Below are 19,342 nucleotides of genomic sequence, written 5' to 3'. Positions count from 1 at the left end.
AAACCTAGAGTTTGATGGATTCTGAAGGGAAATTTGTGGATTGTAACATAGGAGTATTGTATTCTAAGTTTAAAATGACAGCAATCTTGAGGAATAACATTCAATGTGATAATTTTCAAAGGCAGCTGTGTGATTTATATCTGAATGACTTAGCAGTCTTAGAATATTTTGGTTTATATTTGGTGTTTTTTCTAAGTTTTACATTGTCTGAGAATCTCTTTCACCGCGTACTGGTTTTACTAATTTTCTCTACCTGCATATTGTTTGCTGCATTTCTTCTACCCTTTGGGAATGTAGAACTTGAAATGCAGGATTTATTAAGACTTCTAATCCCTTTTTCTGGTGGTGTTCTTTTTCAGGATAACATTTTGTCATCTGCCTTTCCAAAGTAAATGGCTATATGTGGGCACTGAAAGAGGAAACATTCACATCGTCAATGTGGAATCATTCACTCTCTCAGGCTATGTCATCATGTGGAATAAAGCCATTGAACTGTGAGTGTAATCAAGAATTATCTATTGAGGGGAGAGAACAGAAGTGTCCTAAACGTTGTTAATATCAGATGCAGAAATTATATTCATACTTAATATTATTCTCAGCACATCAAGTATGTGGACAAAGTAAATAAACATGTAAATAACTTCTATTCTCATGAAAGTGAAGTGATAATGTTAACATAAACATTAACATTAAGCCTGTAATGCTCTTACCACAATGCCTGGAATAGACATAAAAATCTACGATTATTAAAGAATTAGGAAAAATATGTTGTGGCTTATATAGGCTGTGCAAGTCACTTTCTGCAGTTAGAGGGAAAGATAAGTCCATATGCAGATTTGTTTTTATATTTGTGAAAACTATTTCTGATTTGACTTCATGCTGTGATGCCCAGAACTCTGTAAAACATCAGCATGTCTTCAGGAATAATTAGCTTTAGTAATCCTTATAATCTTCTACAGTGTAAAAAATGTGTATTCTGACGTTACTCATTTAAAATATAAATTTAAATAAGCCTATTCCAGGAAAAAAGTATAATTTTTTACAGCAATTATAAGGATATAAATATACTAAGTTCAAGAAATAGCTTTTATTTTTTTAATTTTTTTCAGTGAAGAATTAATGAAAATGGAAAAATGAAAATGTTAAATGAAACTGTATTATATTCTCTTGTCTTCAAATGTTCGAAGTGGAAGAAAGAGGAAAACAAAAATGTAGCTTTTCGGATAATTAGGATTAAAGGAAGCAAAGCTTTATAGAAATAATAGGGTGGGTTTAGTTTTGCCTGTAATAACTATTGTTTTTGGAGATAGGTTGTGTTTAGATAATCTCCTGTGAGAATGCAGAAATACAACAGGATGGAAGTCAGCTGTATTCCAGTTTTTGAAGAAAAGAGGCAGATAGAGTGCATATTGTATGAAACACTACTGATGTTTTCGTTTTTTAAGTAATACAATGTTTTCCATGCTCAAGAGGCTTTTTTAGGATTAATTAGTGTAGTAGGGGTAATCTTGTTTTGCTGTGAGAGTGCATAAATATATACTTTTTTATATTGCTTGTAATTATCTTATGAAATGCTATTTTGGACAGGTATTTCTTTTCTTTTAATTGGATTTGTTTATTGTTTAGGTCATCCAAATCTCACCCAGGACCTATTGTCCACATTAGTGACAATCCAATGGATGAAGGAAAGGTAGGGTATAATTGTAGACTATTCAATAAACTGTTTTTTAAGTAAGATTTTTTTGTTTTCAAATGTGAATACCACTTCTTTAAAAAGAAAGGATTCCTTAGCTGAGGACCATATTGGAAACATGAAGAAAAGCTTTGAAAATAGCATGAAACAAGATGCAGATACAACTGTAGGAAGTATTACTAGAATAGTTGAATGCATCCTGTAATCAGAAATGTTGAAAAAAAAAGCTGAAAATGTTTAATTGAAAAAATGCTTGAAATCAAAAGCAAGGTATGTTACTTATTTTGGTAAAAATTAAAATGTTACTAAACAAACTAAAACCTAAATGTTACTAAACAAACCTGTAACCTAAATGCAGCAGTTCTTTCTGAGTTACTAGAATAAAACTTCAGGTATTATTCTTTTCTCTGGGAGATCTCTTACAGGGATCACACAAAAATGACATGGATAACTTAAGTTCACAATGAAGGCTTCATGAATTAAATAAAAGAGAAGGCAAGGAGATTAGACTTAATTCTTATTTTCTGTGCAGCGGCAATTACTGTGGTACCGCACTTTCTTTATAGAGAAAGGTTTTGCAAGACATGTTAATTCAGTGCTTTATTGGCTGTGTTCTACTGTTTCTTTGTTTACACTGGGAGGAGACCGTTGTGTTAGAAAACAATGAAATTCTTGGAGATTCTCAGGAGTCTGTATAAAGTTATGCTTCCATTTGTACTAGAATATGTTCTCTATTTTCGTCTTATCTATTTCCCAGGTGCCTTATTTCTGTAGTGTTGTTGCATGTTATAGAATCACTTATACATGATCAAGTGCAGACAGAAATATATACTATTCTGTAATTCAATTTGTACTTCAGTCATGATTGCAAGACTGAGTCTGTGCTTCAGGTGTCAGACATCTTCTCTAAGTCATAGGAGGGAAGGGATCATATGACTCTTCTATTCTTTGAAGGATCTGGGGCTTGTTTAGCTTTTCTGGCTCATATAATTATTTAGCAAATCAAACTGCAAATTCTGCTTGGGTCCTTTGGTCCACACTGAAGAGTAAACAGGAAGGGTTTTCCTTAACTTTCACAGTGGGAGTTAAGTAGAATTTGCCAGAGGAATTTGAAAAGTAGTCAGTACACATCTCTTCCAAAAGTGCTTGGCCCATGACAGAAGTATGGTTATAATTTAGCCAGATATTCCACAGAGACCTTGATGCCACTTGAAACAAATTGATTAATGACTGCCCTCTGGAGTATTCAGGCATAAGTGATTGAATGTATGGAGGAATTAATTTCTGAATGTCTATTTCTGTCAGTGTAATGGCTCAGATATATCAAAGCATTTTGAACTCGCAATTGTGAAGAACCTTGAATGAGAAACTGAAAATATTTTCTTTCTCCTGTTCCATGTGTGCAGTAGAAATACTATTTTTCTGCTTATTTTCTGTTGGTTTGACAAGTTCACAGTGGATAAAACTGAAGGCAATGATGGTATTGTCTCAACAGTGGTTTGAATGGTAGTTGTAAGCTTCTAACCTAGATGCACACAGATTAGCTGCAAAAAGAATTTCACGAGTACAGCTTTTCCATTCAGCTGAAACTCATTAAAGAAAGAATGTGTAGCTACTGGGTTTCTCTGCAGGGTTAGGTCTGAATCACATTCTAGAATAATGGACCATAGAACATAAAAGTAATGAAACTATGGTAACTTTAGGGAAGACTAGTGATCTATTTAGTTCAGTGTATTGTATCCGCATTTTAATGCTTAAATATTGTCAATTAACGTTAAAGGCATATTGTTTTATCAATCAAAATGTAGGGCAGTCTTTTAGAATGACCTTACTGTCCTCTTTCTAATATGAAAAGTATCCCTAAAAATATAGTGCCTGTGTAGTTGCAAGAACATCCTGTGTACTCATTTCTTAAAACTTTTAAAACCTAAACTTGCCCTGGTGCAACTTGAGGCCATTTCCCCTCGTCCTGTCGCCAGTGAGAAGAGACCAACCCCACTCTCGCTGTAAGCACCTTTCAGATACTGGAAGAGAGCAATAAGGTCTCCCTTCAGCCTCCTTTTCCCCATACTATACAGTCCCAGTTCCTTCAGTCTCTCCTTGTAGGGCATATTCTCCAAGCCTTTCACAAGCCTTGTTGCCCTTCTTTGGATCTGCTGCAGCACCTCAATGTCCTTTCTGTACTGAGGTGCCCAAAAGTGAACACAGTACTTGAGGTGGGGCCTCACTAAAGCTGAGTACAGGGGCAGGATGACTTCCCTGGTCCTGCTCTCCAGATACAGATACACACAGGTTCTCTGTTACTTTCTTTTTGCAAAGGATTGCCAACTTTGAAAATCTTAATACTGAAAAAATTATCCATGTAAAATGTCTAGGTACAGCAATAAACTGTATTGATGTAGATCTCTGTAACAACAACGGCGTGTATTGGGAAGACAGTGTTTTCTTGTACTATGAAGGGCGCTCCAATGGGCACCTCTGCACGCATAAGTTCCTTGAATACCGAATACATCTGCAGACTTTATTCAATTCCTATATGGGAAAAAAAGGTTGAATTGAAGGCCTTCTGCTTGATGCTTGGAACTACTTTAACAATATTGTTGGAAAGATAGGCTCTCAGAGTAGATCCAGCTACTACGTAATAGCAAGCTGCATTACATTCTTCTACTATATGATGAGTGCCTAGTCTGTTGCTACTGCCTTATTTTGGCCTTGGTTTGTTTTCATTATGAGAAGTGCCACTTAAGATAGGAAGGCAAAACACTTAGATGCTCAGCGTGTTAGAGCAGTTATTATGAGCAATTTGAATCTTCGTTCCTTGCAAAAATGGCTTAGTTTTGCTTCTTGAAAAAGATGATTCCCTTTAATTTCTCTCTAACTTTCCTCTCAAAAACTAAAATTCCTTTTGTTTCTTTAGCCAATAATCTCTTTCTTTAGACAAATATCTCTATTTTAATTAACAGCTGGAGGAAGTTTATAGTAATGTTTTGTCTTAGAGACAATGAACCATTACCTAGAGCTTCAGGAAGGACAATGTGTTCTTCCAGCAAATCTAAGAATAAGAAATTCCACTGAGGAACACGTTCCACTGAGGAAGACATACATTAATGAAGAAAACGTTCACCTTTAAACCCTGGTTTTCATTCTGAAAGGCATACAGTTAGGAAGGAGCTTAATGTTGTGCGTTCTGGAACTCAAATGGATTTCCAAGGACTATTTGGAAGATAAATACCTTTTTCTTTCCTAATGTTGAATGAATTTTAGTTATATTAGCATTGCATTAACTGAAAATTTGGGAGAGTGAAATCCAGCACAAGGTAAATCTCAAATATTGAAGTTTTCACAGCTTATCACTAATTTCTGTCATAATAATCACTTTGTAGTTACTTCAGCTAGTGTTATTCTTCATCTCTTTGGGACAAGATCTACAGGCTATGTAAATGGCACTTTGCTCATCCCTATAACGGCAATATTTTTGCTTACTATTGCAGCTTCTGATTGGCTTTGAGTCTGGAACAGTGGTATTATGGGATCTGAAGTCAAAGAAGGCTGATTACAGATACACACATGATGAGGTAATATTTTTGTCTGTATTACATGTTAATAGAACATTATCCACAGTTCTAAGGATAACAATTCTTCTCTTGCCAGTGATTTAATAAATATAGGTCTCTTTGAAATGGTGAAAACTCGAAGCGTTCTCTAGAAGAGTCATGGGAATCTTCTCTCTGAAGAAGTGTTTGCTGTCTGAAATTTGTTGTAATGAATGGTGGAATTTCTCTGCCAATTTCTAAGGGGGTGAACCTTCCAGCTCTTTTCTTTTTGGTTGAAAAAGTGTGACTTTCACCTACATTAACTGCCTGAGTCTTCAGTTGAAATAAAATGACTTAGCAATTGTTGTAATTTGGAACTTCTCTCATATTCTGAAAATTGGAGGGAAAAGAAACCACTAAATTTCTTTCACTAAGAGGGTGATGAGGCATTGGCATGAGCTCTGGATGAGAAGCTGTGGATGCCCCATTCCTGGAGGCCATCAAGGCCAGGGTGAATGGGGCTCTGGGCAGCCTGACCTCATGGGTGGCAACTATGTCCACTGCAGAGGGTTGGAACTGGCTGGTTTTTAAGGCTCCTTCCAACCCAAGCCATTCTGTGATTCTGACTTGAGGATGTCGAAATGAATACATCTGCTTACCATATTTGTTATTTTTTTTCTCTGACAGTGAGGTAATAAAGTACCTGAGGTCAAATCCTTTGGTTAATGAGTTCTCATTAGTGAGAATCAATGTATGATATGATTGCCTTAATTAAAATAACAGCAATAAAAAATAATAGTAATTCATTGGCCCTTTAAATTTTTCTTAAAAGTTGAAGTGTGGCCTATGAGTTTAGATTGCTCTTTAAGAAAAATATCTCTTTGAACAAAGAATTAATGTGTGCACTTGGTTCTCATCTGTTCACTGCTGAATAACAAATGATTTCTTCAGTGGGCAAATTATATAAATCTGATCTTCTAAAAGAAAGATAGAATAATGGCCCCTTTTTGAAGTTGGATTTGATGCAGTTTGCACAGTTTCAACTTTTGTATCTCTGCATCATTGCTTCTTGATAAAAGTTCTTTTGAATAAGGAACTGACAATCAGGAAAGCAAGAGCAAATTTGTTCAGTCTTGGCATATTTGAAATCTCCGAGTGTGTGGCTTCTTCATACATAGGAAATGCTGTCTTGTGAGAAGTCTTCCTTCTTCCTGACTAAACTGCAAAATAAGCTGCTAAAGTGTGTCACAGAGGGAACATGTTTGGTCAATCAGGCTTGCATATTAGCACTGTGAAAATATTTTTCTGTCTTTAACCCTATTGAGAATAGGTGTGCTTCTGATAATATTAGTTAATTGTGTATTTATAATTAAATTCAGTCACCCATCACTGAGAAGGTGAAGCCTAAGTCTACACCTGTTCAAAAATCCCTGTGCTCTATCTAGGCTGTGCTCTTTGTTGTTGCTGGGAGTTACAGCAGAGCTTGGTGCTGCAGCACAGTTACACGTGCCTCTGTCATGGAATGGAGCAGGTTTCTCTCTACCTGTGCAGTGTTTTTCTAAGAGAAATGTGTGGACTTCATAGCATTGCTATATTTTGAGTGCAGCTGGGTGTTAATTGGTGCCTAGACTTCATCAGATGTCAAAAACGGGACTGTCGAACACATTTATACTGTGAAGGGTATTTAAAAACTCTGCTGTTGGATTGCTTTTCTCTGCTCTTATTGCTTTTTAGTTGAGATTAGTCTTCAAAAACAAGTTGGGGGTAGTGCAATCTACCACTATCTTTAATGAAACTTTTTGACTCAAAATTTCACAATTGTCCAGGGGTCCAAATGCTATCCTTTGACTATCTTATTCTAAACACAAACGATGATATCAACCTTCCTGCATGATCAGAGGTTTGTGGCAAAATAGCTGTGCTACTTCCATGGGGAAAAAAAGCCCTGAATCTTATTACAGCCTTTTAAACTTTCTGTTTGGCTCTGTTCAGAATTCTCTGACAATTAAAGAGGCTCTCTTGAAGCAAATTCCAATGTTGTCATATGACAGGTTAATTTATTGCCTAAATGCTAGGTCAGTGGAACGCTATCCATGTTTTCTTGTCTGAAAATGCATGCCTACCCATGTCTCTACCCTCATAATTGCAGCACAAAAGTAGGAGCACTCACTCCAAGGAAAGGAATGCTTAAGGAATGGGTAACAACACCACCATTGCAGAATGCAGTTTTAACCATATTTCTGCTTAACCATGGTTGGAGTAGGCAGCTTTAAATCATGGTTAGTGCTAGTGCTGGTAGTCAAAGTATTGTCCCCTGCCTAATATTCCAATTTATAACAGGGAATTTAGTTAAAATTTATTCTTGATCTTTTTTTTTAATCACAATTATTATCATCATCCTAAACTATAAGATGTATATACTTTTCATTATGGTAACAATCTAATACAAAGACAACTCTTTAGAGAATTTGTAAGAGTGCATGAATGTAACATTCAGAAATTGGAAGACGTGATGCAATAAAACTGCAGCTTTAAAGGAACTTGTCTAAGAAAGTTTTCTGCTAGCCTTTCCTGCAAACACACTTCTTTTTTCTTTTAGACAAACTTATTGGAAAAAAAGACTGAATTATTTTTGCATCATTTTAAAGTCTTTTATGTCCAAACACTGGAGACATGTTTTTAAGCAGTTTTTTTCTTTATGGAGTACAGTTCATCAAGCAGATGTTTCCCTTTCTACATTTACAGTCATGAAAGAAGTAAAACAAATGTCTCAAATGTAAGTTGGTTTGTAACAACAACAACAAAATGAAATGGAACCTTTAAAATAACTTGTTTTAGTTATCAGTAAGTCCATTCTTCAAGTATTTTGTTTGTCCTGATTTAAATTAAGCTTTGGTAGCATTAACTCAACGGGCGTATTACTGACTACTATTTTTAGGTTCAATCTTCTTGTACATGACTGTAAGAGATTATTTTGGAGCAATAAAAAGATGTCGAATTAGCCTGTGGGATTTAAAAATAAATGAAACAAAAACTGATGAGGGGAGCACAACCTTGACACATGACTTGTCAGAAACCAAAGCATGTCTGTGCAGTCTTCATGTCTTGCACATTCTGTTGCATCAAAATGAGCTCCATGAGATGCTGGAGATTATGCTACAGCTGGTTACACAGGATCACAGAGTCTTAGTGGTTGGAAGGAACCTCTGGAGAGCATCTAGTCCAACTCTCTGCTAAAGCAGGTTCCTTACAGTATGTTAGACGGGAAAGCATCCAAGAAGGTTTTCAATATCTCAATAGAAGGAGACTCTCTCTGGACATCTTGTTCCAGTGCCTTGTTACCCTCACTGTAAAGATTTTTCTCATGTTCAGATGTAATTTCTTATGTTCCAGTTTGTGCCTGTTGCCCCTTGTCCTGTTGCTGTACAACACCAAAAAGAGCCTGGCCACATCCTCTTGTCTCCCATCCTTTAAATGTTTATAAGCATTAATGAGATCCCTCTCTGTCTTCTCCAGGTTAAACAGTTCTAATTCTCTCAGGTTTCATATCAGCTATTGCTTGCAAAAGCTGTGAGTTGTGTAATAGAAGAGTGCTCTGTACAAAAGTTTTTCACACTCTGCCCAGATAATTTGAATTATTTCTAAAATACGTAAAGTATCTATTATGTGTTACGTAATATTTAACTGCATCATTAGATTTAACCAGATGTTCTTTAAAATTTGTCAGTGAAATCCTAGAACCAAGGCACCATTATTCATTTTTAGAATACTTTCCATCTCATCAGTTCCTTGCAGAAATTGTGCTAGCAATTCTTTCTTCTCTGTGCTCAGTTTATTCAATCTCCAACATTCATAAACATTAATGCCATTTCCATAATAATAGATTGTTATAGATCCCTTTAGCTCGACCTTTTTTCAGGAAAAGTGTTTCCATTTCTCAGTTATTCTTCCTTTTATACAGATTGCCTCTCTGTTGATTCTAAGGATCTATTAATGCACAAATGCATCAAGAATGGCTTACACTGTGGGAATTGACTCCATATAGGAATCATTTTTATTTATTATATTGTACAACTTCCTAGTAAAGAGAGATTTTTCAGACGCTGTCTTTAGATACTCTATAATTTCAAACATGCTAATCCCTGACTTCGGTACTCTATTGGTAAATAATTTTATTTTCAAGATTACATTATATTTCTTTTATAATTTCTGTTTTTATTTGCTAATTATATTCTTGCCTCAGACTGAATGAGCAAGATTTTGTCTCTAAGTAAATTCATATAAGATGTATAAGTTCCAAAGCTAAATTTGTGCAGATATGATATTCGTCTGTCTTCCACAGTGATTCCACTCAAAACAGGGAATAAGATTAAATTTGAGTAAGAAATGCCAGACTTAGTCTGCAGCTATCCAGACCTATTACCATTTTCAATTGAATCAGTTTTTATTGAAGACTCCACACTCATATAGTGCAGTCATTTTCGTCTTTCATTGAGTCTTTGGATTCTCCCAGTCATGTTGCTGGAAGCTATCTTGTTCTTCTGTATAACATTATGAAATGTGATGATCTAATCTCTGTAAAATCACTTTAGGCGAAACTATCTTACATCTGTCTTCTGTGATTTGCTCTTTACTAAGTAATTTACTGCCTACGCTTCTGTTGGTTGGTAGGATTCCTTGCAGAGGAAATCCATATGTACGTGGGAAATTGAGTAAGTCTAAGGCCTGCTGACAGTTACAGACAGAATCTCTACTGAGGGTATGCATCCAAAAGATGGTATTGTACAGCATATTAGTGTTAACCTATTCAGCTCCAGCTTTCTGTTTACCTACAGTGTTGCCTCTGCCATAAGTATTAAGCAAATCTATTTTCTCAACAGAATCAAAGTTCCATGCTTCTAGCAGGTAATGCTTCTTTCTGTGCCATTTGAGTAATAGAGAAATGCTTGAATTTTTCATTGTTTATTGATATTTTCATGCTATAAGTAAAATTAAATATAACTAAATATATTTTCATAATTTCATAATGTCTTCATCTACTGGCAGAGATACTGGAAGCAGAGATGGGAACCATCATTTAATCTTACTAGTTAATCTCTTTGCTTTATCTGAGCTTACGTAAAGGCAGCAAGTAGATTTCACTGTATCAGGTTTTTCTGCAGTAAGGTTTCATGCGCAGTGGCTAATTGTTCCCTTCTTAATTTTATTAATTTTATTTACATAAAGACATTTCTGTATTTGTGATAAGATTTACTAGTAGCTTCCTCAGAATTGCTGAATCAAAATGCTTACTCACGCTAATATTTTGTTTTCATCATCTAAAGCTGAAATGTTTAATTTCTTCTGAAAAATCTTATAGGTCATTACTTCAATTCTTGTTGTTCTTGTCTTACTTGTGTTTTCAGCTGTTGTTTGCTCTTGTGCACATCCATATAGGAATCTCGAAATTATATGTAAAGCTTTAAGTTAATAATTTCATCAAGATGATCTTAGTATGGGCATTTTGCTCAATACTTAAACATGTTATTGCAATGAAGGCTGCTTACATGATGGAGAAAGTCTGAATTACTGCAGCACTGAAATCTTAGTATATACTAAGTGCAATATGATTTAATTAATACTTTCTCTAATTTTGTTTTGCTGCATAGTGTCATCAAGGAAGGAGCAAGGGTAAAATAATACTAAAATACTAGTCTTATGTGGTTTTGTTTTTTTATCTTTTTTCTTGCATAGGCTATCCACTCTGTGGCTTGGCATCATGAAGGAAAACAGTTTATTTGTAGTCACTCAGATGGTACTTTGACCATATGGAACGTAAAATCTCCCACCAAACCATTCCAGACAATCACTCCACATGGTAAGATTGGAAATGCTTGACAGCTCTTAGGACCCAACGAGATCTTAACTTTAATGGAAGCATTTTAAAAGCCATGTATTAAATTTTGCAGTGAAAGTAAATTTTTTGTCATATCAAGTTTTGATAGATTTCATATGAAAAAAACCAAACACCTACACAAAACCTAGTTTTTGTGAAATGGGAGTTCAAATCAATGCAAGGATATCTGAATCTCTGAACTTTAGGTTGATTTTTACACAGTGACATTGATCATGAAGTTAGCTCTCCAAAATATGAAAAAGTTTCTTTTTTGCTTAACATTGCAATCCCAGATGTTGTTTAAAATGTGCATTACCAAAAATAAATAAGCATCTGTTACACGATTAAACGTATCACCATAGAAATTCTTTGAAAGATTTGTAACAGAGTAAGACTAGCATCTGGTAATTTGTTCACACTTCTCAGGTAATTCTGTGTTAATTTTAGTTTAAGAGGTTAACATTGTGTGTTGTGCTGTGAAATATGCTTCTGCTCTTTAAAGGAATTGTATACAAATGTGAGGTCTGCTTGTTGTACGTGTTTAAGTCATGTTTTATCAGCTCGTTTACCTCAGACTCATAAGTGTGAATGCAGTGGTGGAGATATCTCTGAGGTTAGTTGTGCATCCTGATTTACTTGTCTGAGACTCCAGCAAGTCCCTGCTTACTATAGTGGTTGAGGATCAGAGTAGAGAAAAGAAGCTTTTGCTTTTAGTTTCCTTGTTATCCTATATTATTTTGGTATTGGGCTGCAAATTAAGTTTTCTGCAGAATTTTACAGTTGCATCAACTTTTATCAATGTGCAGTTAGAGCTCATGTATTTACACCATACTTAAAATTTTCCATGGAGTTTGTAAAAATTAAATATGAAGCTTTAGTTGCTAATAATGACAAGTACAGAAAGAATGACCCTTCATTTTCAAACTCAAGTGCTCATAATAAACTTCAACTTCTAAGCTGAGCAATTTTAATTGCAAAACAGTAGACATGAGATACATCACTCTGCTATTTCAAATTACTGTAAAATTACTTTGAGGATTATATTTTTGATAGCCAGTGTTTCACAACACTCAAAAGCTATGAAGTATATATATATAAATATTTCATGTGATGTGACAGTTTTAACAATCTTTTTATGGTATTTCAAGGCATATTCTATCACTGCCACGTGTTCGATATATGTTTGTATGAATGTTCTACTTTGTAAGTTGCAAAGTGGATTTCATAATTTGTCATCATGATATGGAGTGGTAAGATTAATATAAGAAAAAAATCTCTTTAGGAAAGCAGCTGAAGGATGGAAAGAAGCCAGAGCCCTGCAAGCCTATTCTTAAGGTGGAATATAAAACAACTAGAGCTGGGTAAGACTTGTTTTCTATATGAAGCTTACATACATAAAATAAATTCTCTCTAACAATGTCCTTTGTTTCCCAGTTGCTGGGATGTGTATCCTGGTGGCACTGAGCTACGGTTAAAAATAGCTGAAATTGTTCTGGTAGATCAGATAGTGCTGAATAAACTGTCAGAATGAATGTGAACACAGTACATAAAAGTTAGGTGACAATACTGCTGGTTTACTGTTTACACGTTTCTTCTATGTTATTAGAACTAACTCCTAGGTATTTTTGCTCAGTCTTCTGAGAACATTTATTGTTAAAGAAAAAAAAGACTGATAAAGCACAGAACACACTGAAATGCAGAGACCTGAAAAGCTGAACTTGGGAAAAATAGTGGCCTGTTGCAGATGCTCTAAATTCTGAATACACATTCCTCTCCCCGCATTCTCCTAAAATGTTACTGATGGAGCTGTTCTGGGAGAGTACAGTAATTTATGCAGTGAATTGTGCTTAATTATGCACATTGAAAATGTAACAAAGCAGTAAATGCAACACAAGGCTCAGATGGAATTTACAGTATCTTGAGTAGCATGGTTTGTTACCAAGACTGCAATTAGGATTGAAGAATTTCATTAACTGCATGGGATTTCTTTTCTTTATGGTTCAAAAATGCTTTAAAATGATTGAGTAAAAAGTGCAGTATAAGGATAAAATATATTTGGAGACTGCCTAGCTATTTACAAATGTTGAATTTATGTATTTTTATGTACTGTTTTGTTTGATTTCCAGGTATTCAGATCTATAGAACATCATTAATTGATGTAAACCTGATTTCAGATATATTTCAGTATACCTACACAGACACTATCAGTGTAATTTTATTTGCTATTTATTACACTTGTGTGTAATTTTATTTGCTAAAAGAGAGGTAATTTAATTTATTTGCTAAAAGAGAGAAATTTAAGGTTTCTGCTTAGATGTTTGAATATCCATGAGCAGTTGAAAAGTCATATTTTGCCAGCAGAAGTATTCTGAAGTATATGTATTTTTCTCAAGTGAACAATCAGAAGTTGATTTAAGTAATAATATGAGCAACCTAAAAAAGTCTCAACTGCAGAGAATTAAAATTTTTGCAGTCAAAAGCCTGGTTGACTTTCCAAACAGTTTTAAACAGACATTTACTCTAGTACAGTTTTTTAGAATATGTAGTTGTCCGCTGAGACCACTTTTTCCTAGTGTAGACTTTTTTCTGCTACACCTCTCATCTTCTGGTGTGCATTAAAATATTCTGTTTGGATGAATTGCAATTTCATTTCTCTTTAATATCTTTGGTGGGCTTCTAAATCTATGGCATCACGTGTGTTTTGATATTCTTCCAGAACTTTAGTCAAAATACATGAATAACAGCATTTTTCCTATGATGGGGAAGTAATGTACTGGAAATATCTTTTCAATTGCTTTTACGTTTGGAGTTCACACTTCGAGTTCTCAGTTCTAGTTGTAATCTCACAAGAATTTTCAAGCTTGGCTAACTGCCTTTCAGTCCTTCCTGTTTCTATAGTCTTTCTCCTTATCAGTGGAAATAGATTAGGTGAAAACATGATGCAATTGTAATTTTTTGCTTAAGCACTGTCATTCATTGCTCGTGGCTTTAGTTCTGTTCTGCAGAGAATCTCTTTGTTCCTATCCAGGTCACACAGGTACTTAGGTACGGAAAGAAAATACTTTTGCTTCTATAGCAGTCTGCTCTAACTATTCATCAGAAAACAAAACAAAACAAAAAAACATAAGCTAATAAGAGGTACAATTTAATGAGTACTTAAATTATTCCATGTGACTTCTGTATTGTGAAAAACAGCAGATATTCCACATTTGCTTTATCTGTGCTCAACATGAAGCATCTTTCTACCATCCATTCTTACCTGCTTTTCCCTTATCCAGAGTGATCTAGGATCTGGTTTTGTGTTTCAGTATCACTACATGTAGATAACAATTCATGTTATGTTCCCTGTAATTGTTTTATTTATTGCTTTCAATTCTAATAAACATTTTTTTTCCTAGAAAAGGTGTCCAGAACTACACAGAAGGAAGAAGCAACTGATTTTACAGGCTACACTAGAAGTTATAAACACTGTCCTTTCTATTGTTGCAGCTGTTATTAATGCCTTCTCTAACATTTTTCCCCCCTACACACACAATGTCATGAAGCTGAAGTGGAGGAAACAGGAGGGCAAGCTGAGGGGGTCTCTTCTCCCACTTCACTGGATATACTGTCTGTGGTCTCCAAAATCTAGCTTTTGTTTAACCTCCAACAGTAGTATGTCTGTAGCTTTATTTTTAGAGAATATTTATCTGTTGAAAGGTTACTATTAAGAATCCTTCTGTACCTGGGACAGGAGTTGAAAAGACAAATTCTTGATGTGCGCTTAGAGTGAACTGGCAAAATGTTCCAATTGTGGAATATAATATCATCATTATCCAGCTGATTAAATTTATCAAAATATTCTGATTTTTGAAGTGATGGTTCTTAAGATAGGCTAACTTCTGAGTTTTCTGAGATGACTTTGTGTGTTTTTCTGTCTAAAGCATATCCAGCAAAGCACATGAGCTTCCTGACACTAAATTCCCATGCCCCAAAGTCAGTTCTTCATTATATTCACTCTGTTTGATATTAGAATTATGGTGGAATTCCTACAGCTTATTCTTCACTACTAAAGCTCTGTTAATAGGAATTATAGCTTGTAAGTATCCCCATAAAAATAATCAGAGGGCATTCTATTGATAGTTCATGTAGTTGTCGCGATTGACAGCATTTTTAAGGAAGATAAATGTGTATAATTGGGATTCATAGGTTACAAGAATAATGAAAGGTGATCAGATAAGTAGAAGTTGTTGAATTTAGCTTGAATAGTATGATTCTGTGTTCTGAACTTGTTGCTTGAAAACAACGCACTTCCCAACACGAATTTATTTTTTTATTATTTTTTATTTATTTATTTTTATTTATTTTCACTGCTACTTTTAAGACTTCCAAGTTAAATGAATTCTTGCAGACTTTTCCACTTTTACAATTAGAGAGTAACCTCTTGACAGAATGTAGAAACAGTAGAAGAGCAGAACAGAGATCATTCACCCATGGTTTGAAAAGTAAACTAGCTGTTACCAGTGGCATGCCATCTATATATAATGTTATGTCACATCCAAATTACTGATTGTCATGGTTTTATGATTTGACACTGATACAGATTGCCTGAAGTGACTGAAGTTTAACAGTTTAATAGTTTACCTCTAAAACTGAGCAAAAACGTTGTTCCAGGATTGTGAGCTACTGATTTTAGTTGTCTTGATATGGCAAGATCTAATCCTGTTGGTTTTGAATTTTATTTTTCATGAAATGTTTCCCCCTTGCATAGTGATGTCTTGCAGGATTTTCCCCAAGAAATTCTACATATTTAACTGATGTGCAAATTAATGTGAATTAATTAATGTTATTGCTTTCATTCCTGCTGAAGCAGAAATTTTTTTGAAAGAGGAATCTGTATTATCAGCCTCTAGAAATGATATAGAGCCATTCATTGTAGAGCCGTCTGTTGTGTTAAATGTTTTCCATCTTGTTAAATATTTTCTATGCTTTGGGGTAAGTAAAATGTAGTTATCTATTATGTAAATTACAATTATTTTCTTTTAGATCATGTTTTTATTAAATATTATTTATAGTGCTTTTAATATGTATCACAACTGAAGGACAACACTCTAAGCATTTAATACAAAGATGTACTGCTTGTGTTGATTATAAATCTGTGGCTGCATGAAAATATGTAAAGTTCATAAACCTGTTAGTTTTTCTGGCAGACTAAAGTCAACTTGATTTTTTTGATTCATCTGTGAAAAACCCATGTAATCTATTCTTAACTCTTCCATTCCTTGCTTCATGGTGACAATCTTTAGTAAGCCTGCCAAAAGCAACTTGATTAACTTGAGAAATAAAACTAGCAGAAACTGGCATGTCATATTCACTCTTATATTTGAAACTTAGAAACTGGAATGTTTCACTTTGGTTTTGTTAGTTGATCAAGGTGGATCCACAGATCCAGTTCTTACTGCAAATGGTCCTGATGGCATTATTTAAAAATAAAACTAAAGCATTTTGTGAAGAGAAAACACTTCCGTGAATCATTGCGGTAAAAGGAGATACTGCAAGCACATCACACTAGTGATGTCTCTTTGTTGTCACCCTGAAAAATATCTGGTTAATTTAAAGTTTTTCCTCTTGAAATTACTTTACGGACGTGATTGTAAAAGATTGTATGAGGTTCCAATATGAGAAACTGAGGTGAAACGAACACTTGAAGTTTCAAGGAAAATGCTTGCACTGTCCTTATTCTTTTGCTTACTGCTTTCACTTCTGCTCATGATGGAGATGTGATCCTGAAATCAGTGGACCCATAGTCAAAATTATGGTCATTCCTTTGAGATCTGTTCATGGAACTCTTTGATCCTGTTAACTCTTCTGTTAAAATGCTTTCTGAAAAATCAGACAAGTGGCAAAATAATGAAAAAATGAAAGCTGTCCCAGCCTGCTTTGCCTTCAGTAGTGCAACCAGAGTGCCTATTTTAGCCAGGCCCTTAAGTCATAAGGACCAGCATGTGCATAAACAGAACTCTTCATGTACAGTTATAAAGAAAATATACCAAATCTATCACGCTTCTTTGAAACACCAGCGAAAGCCAGTTAGATATGGAAAAGATGGTGCTGTGGGGAAACACAGAAACATAATACATCTCTATGGCCTCACTTTCTCAGCAGGACAGGATATCTTTTTTCCCCACAAATAATCCCCAGCTTGGCATATTGACTTTTTCCACTTAAGACAAACACAAAGGATAAGATTCCTGCTCCCCTTAAGTGTGTTTAAAAGTACATGTGAGGAATTGCACCCTTCGAGTGCCTGGTTTTCTTTCAGAAATATATCCTAGAATTGAAGTTGTCAATTAAGTGTAATTTCTTAAGCATCTATGTACCTGTAAGTAGTCCTTCTTCTCTTTAAAAGGTATTATACCCTATTTTAATCAAACAACATTAAAATCATTGGTGGTTTTTTCGTAAACAGGAAATGAAGGAAAAAAATAATAAATATATGTACTTCATTTTATTTTAATAAATTGTGTATTATTGCATGTTAGAAAAAATGCGAACACATTTTATATTAAGTTTATGTAAAACTTTTATTTATATATATATATATATATATATATATATATATACACAAAGGGAAGCTTGTAACCTCTTCCATCAACACTGGAAATCTTTTTGCTTCTCTCTGGTCAGTCAAGTACAGTTGAAGTATAGCTTGACACAGAAATAGTTCAATCAATTTAGTGCGCAGTGATAGGGGAAAAATAGATAAAATGTCTAGAGTGAATGTGTGATGAGAGGTAAAGGCATTTATTTATGTTCTTCTTAAAAGGTCTTTGAAGTTTGCCAAACAGCTGCTTGCTTCTGCTAAGTACCCACGTTATTGTGACCACAAAATCATTTTGCACTTTTTGAGAAATATTGTGATTTCAACCTTTATGGTCATTCCATACAAAAAGTAAAATCCTTGGGATTCTGATCCTGCTGGAATATTTGATGTTATGAATGAATGTGGCTGTTTGCAAATCTGAAACTGCAGTTCAATAGAAGAGATACAGTTGTAAGATTTAACAAAAATAATAATGAACTCATCTTAGCAAACAGTTGCTAGGATGAGTTTAAATGAGTGGCTGGAAAGAGCCTGGAAGAGATGTCTTAAATATGACAGGGGTTGTAGTAGGCCTCTAACTTTTTCAATTTTGAAATATACCCTCACTTCTTATTGTGTGGAGAGCTGTTATTGCAGGGAGAGCAGTTTTGCATTATTCTTAATGCATCTCTGCATAACGATATCTCTTTATAACCTTATAGTAAAATTCAGAAACTGACCAATCTCTTTTATTTACATGTTACCTTGGTTTGACGGTATATACCTCTGTTTTATTCCAGGGAGCCTTTCATCATTCTCTCAGGAGGCTTGTCATACGATACCGTAGGAAGAAGACCCTGTTTAACAGTTATGCATGGGAAAAGTACTGCTGTGCTAGAAATGGATTATTCTATTGTTGATTTTCTAACTCTCTGTGAAACACCATATCCTAATGGTAGGCTTTGTGAAGATTTTTCTGAGTACTTCAACCTCTTCTGTCTGGAGTTTTATCCCATCATAGTATTCCTTATTACTGCCTTTCTGTTTTACCTCTGGGAATCAGAGTGCAGCAGCAACATCTGATATCCCTATTATATGAGATCTGTTTTTCTTTCCACAGCGTCGGAGTAGTTTAGAATAAAATTTCTTTTATTTCTAGATAAATACTGATTGCTAATTACGTGTTTTTTTCTTTTCCTTTAAACTAAAGCATATGCAGACATAGCATCATTGCAATTTTAAGCTGCAGTTATTGCAGCAGATGTGTTCATCAATATTAGTGTACGTAAGACCTTTCCAGTCAATGCTAAATCTTGCTCATCATTTGTGGAATACTCTTAAATTTAGTTTCTGTATTATTCTTTCCAATATTTGCATTATGTTCTTCACTAACTTACCATCTCTCTCCTGCAGAAGAGGATTGGTTTTTTTTTGTCGTAGATTAGGTAACCGTCTCACTTTAGTGCTATGATTTCTGATTCCTATCTTGTTAGCTGTCAATTTCCATCAAAGTATTTAGAACTCCATAGCTTGGAATTTGAGGTCATTCTGAAAGACAGCAAGCCAAACTTTGAAAACTTTTGATTTTCTTATTTTAATGTTATGTGATCTGTCTTTCACTCATTACTGCAAGTGATTAATTTCACTATTGTTGAATTAGGAAAAACAATTCAAGGTTG

General features: G+C 34.6%; 1 protein-coding gene across 5 annotated transcripts in view; it reads left to right on the top strand.

Annotated features, from left to right (window-relative positions):
* STXBP5 (syntaxin binding protein 5) overlaps positions 1–19,342 on the top strand; it is a 102,400-nt gene that overhangs the window by 41,674 nt on the left and 41,384 nt on the right. For all 5 annotated transcript variants that reach the window (XM_042884128.1, XM_042884113.1, XM_042884137.1 and 2 more), the window contains exons 5-10: positions 360–494; positions 1,627–1,690; positions 5,185–5,268; positions 10,960–11,083; positions 12,384–12,462; positions 18,464–18,618. In XM_042884128.1, coding sequence (XP_042740062.1) covers positions 360–494; positions 1,627–1,690; positions 5,185–5,268; positions 10,960–11,083; positions 12,384–12,462; positions 18,464–18,618 — 641 coding nt within the window. The remainder of the gene's footprint in view (positions 1–359; positions 495–1,626; positions 1,691–5,184; positions 5,269–10,959; positions 11,084–12,383; positions 12,463–18,463; positions 18,619–19,342) is intronic.

Source organism: Lagopus leucura, unplaced genomic scaffold (assembly GCF_019238085.1).
Source record: "Lagopus leucura isolate 7727_CA_CO unplaced genomic scaffold, USGS_WTPT01 Super-Scaffold_73, whole genome shotgun sequence".
Lineage (NCBI taxonomy): Eukaryota > Metazoa > Chordata > Aves > Galliformes > Phasianidae > Lagopus > Lagopus leucura.
This window is presented reverse-complemented; position numbering and strand designations above follow the sequence as displayed.